This window comes from Triticum dicoccoides, chromosome 1B (assembly GCF_002162155.2).
Source record: "Triticum dicoccoides isolate Atlit2015 ecotype Zavitan chromosome 1B, WEW_v2.0, whole genome shotgun sequence".
Lineage (NCBI taxonomy): Eukaryota > Viridiplantae > Streptophyta > Magnoliopsida > Poales > Poaceae > Triticum > Triticum dicoccoides.
Window position 1 is genome coordinate 581,524,590 of NC_041381.1, and position 2,452 is coordinate 581,527,041.

At 60.8% G+C, this 2,452-nt stretch overlaps 1 protein-coding gene across 1 annotated transcript; it reads right to left on the minus strand.

The window, feature by feature from the left end:
- Nucleotides 1–719: 719 nt before the first annotated feature.
- LOC119309223 (transcription termination factor MTERF4, chloroplastic-like) lies at nt 720–2,226 on the minus strand. Its single transcript, XM_037585262.1, has 2 exons — nt 1,229–2,226; nt 720–985 (listed from the first exon to the last, which is right to left on the minus strand). The coding sequence occupies exon 1, from the start codon at nt 2,189–2,191 to the stop codon at nt 1,736–1,738; it is 456 nt and encodes a 151-aa protein (XP_037441159.1). The 5' UTR covers nt 2,192–2,226; the 3' UTR covers nt 720–985; nt 1,229–1,735.
- Nucleotides 2,227–2,452: the final 226 nt, after the last annotated feature.

Sequence of the window (2,452 nt, forward strand, 5' to 3'; positions counted from 1 at the left end):
GTCCGGCTTCGCCGCCGCCGACCTCTTCGTGCGCACCGCGCTCGTCGAGATGTACGCCAAGTCGGGCCGCGCGGAGCTCGCGCACGCCGCGTTCGACGAGGCACCCCGCCGGGACGTGTTCCTCTGCAACGTCATGCTCGCGTCCTACGTCGCGCGCGGCGAGGTGCCGGAGGCGAGGAGGGTGTTGGACGGAATGTGGGACAGGGACCTGGTGTCCTGGAACACGATGATCCACGGGTACGCCGTGAGAGGGGACGTCGGCATGGCGAGGGAGATATTCGACGCGACAAGCGACAGGGAGCCTTCTCGTGGATCTCGATGATCTCCGCGTATGCCAAGGGCCGTCGGTCCAAGGATGCGAGCGGCGCGCGTCGCTCCAGACTGCATCACCATGGTCAGCGTGCTCTCGACGTGCAGCGACATGGGGGCGCTGACCATTGGCGCAGAGGTACACCAGTTTGTCGAGAGCCACAGGGTTGAGGTAGACATGAAGCTCGGTACTGCTCTGGTCGACATGTATGCCAAGTGCGGTGACATTGAGACTTCTTTGAAGGTGTTCCGCGCTATGCATGTGATGGACGTGCTTACTTGGAAATAGTAAAAGCCAGGGCGGCAACGTGGAACTCGCCAACGCTACAGCACGGGGAACTCGCCAACCAACAAAACCAATCGGATGGAAGGAAAATTGCGCAAGGAACGCTCGAGAAACAACCGAAAACTTCTCCACCAATCAATTGATTGATTAATTAATTAATCAAAGTTCAAAGTACATGGACGACGAAAATGCGCGGAGGAACAACACAACTGAATGGATACACTACACTGGAGAAGGGAAGGTGACAGGAGAGGAGGCTAATCATCAAGCACGGACAACAACACAGATGTACAACAGCATCAAAACACACGTAGGCAGCACCATGAACCGTGGCTCGCGTCTCAGACAAACGGCTTGTACTAGACACAGAACAAGTTCGCCATGGTTCACCTGGCACAAAGAAGAAGCAGAGCAAGCAGAGGTCAGTTCAGGATTTTCCTCGCAGTTTTCTGAACCAAAAAAAGATGGTTCCTCTGTTTTTGGAACAGAGATGGGAGTAACAAGAGGCTGCAGGGCGCTTCTCTTTTGGTTTTGCAAAATTCTTTTGCTTGGAAGATGCATCATTTGTTGTTGATACAGAACAGAAAATACCCGGGAAACATAACAAGTTCCCCCGAGGTTAGGCATGCATACCTAGAGGCAGGCAGAGGTGAGGAGCCCCTCCGGTGATGACCCAGACTGCGTAGATGATGTCGGGGAGGTAGCCGAAGAAGGTTAGCAGCAAGCAGATCCAGAACTCGATCTGCAAAACCACGTTCAGCAGCACGAGCAGTCAATTAGCCCAACTCTCGACGGAATCACGAGCCCACTGCGAAGTTAAACGTGCAGCTAGGGCGGGGCAGGGACAGAGCTGGGTCGGGCGCTCAGCCCGCAGGCGAACTTGAAGAAGACGCCGAGCGGCGGCAGGATGACGGCGAGGATGATGTCGATGCAGTTGGCCGTCCCCTCGTCCGCCATCTTCCTTCTTCCTTCTCTCTCTCGAAGCGCCGAAGGGAAAGCCAAGGGAGATGGTGTGAACAAGGAGCGCGAGACAGGTAGGTGGAGTAGAGTGATGTGGCGGTGGTGTGTGATGCCCAGACGAGCCCGGGATTATAAAGACGGCGAGGCAACGGGGAGAGGGCAACCGTTGGCGAGGTTACGTTACGTGCCCGGCTCGTGCGGCGGTGCGGGCGGGCGGCCGCGGGATGATGCTCCCATCCCATGAGCCGAGCCGGCAGGCGGGGTTGGATCATGTGGGAAGAATCGGATGCTACGGCGGTGCCCTCGTGCGGTCGTGCGCCCGCTTCGCTGTTGGTTCGGCTCCAACGGCCGGCGCCGACCCCCTTCACGACCAGAAATCGCTACCCAGATGACGCCGCCGATCTGCCGCCTGGCGACGCCGATGCCGACGAGGTAGGCGACGGAGGTGCTCATGGTGCCCTCGAGCACGCGCGGCACGTCGCCGGGCTTGAAGTCCATCCCCTGGAGGTACTCGACGACGGGCGCGAGGTCGACGACGATGCTGGCGTGGAGCACCTGCGGGTAGCGGCGGAGCAGGTGCGGGAGCTCGCCGCGGCGGACGCCGATCTTGCCGAGGTAGTCGGGGACGGGGACCATGTTCTTGCGGACGCTGCAGCCGAGGGCGAGCGGGTAGGCCGGCGAGGTCGTCGGGGCCGGGGCCGAGCGCGGCGGAGGGCGAGGGAGAGGGAGAAGGAGTTGGCGAGGAGGCGGGGCGCGCGCGGGAGGAGCCCGCGGAGGACGAGCAGGGCCTGCAGCGGGAGCGAGGCGCGGAGGTAGGCGCGCATGACGGTGCTGACGACGAACGGGTCCGCGTCGGCCGACTTAGACCAGCCGCGCAAGTTGGGCGGCGAGGTCGTC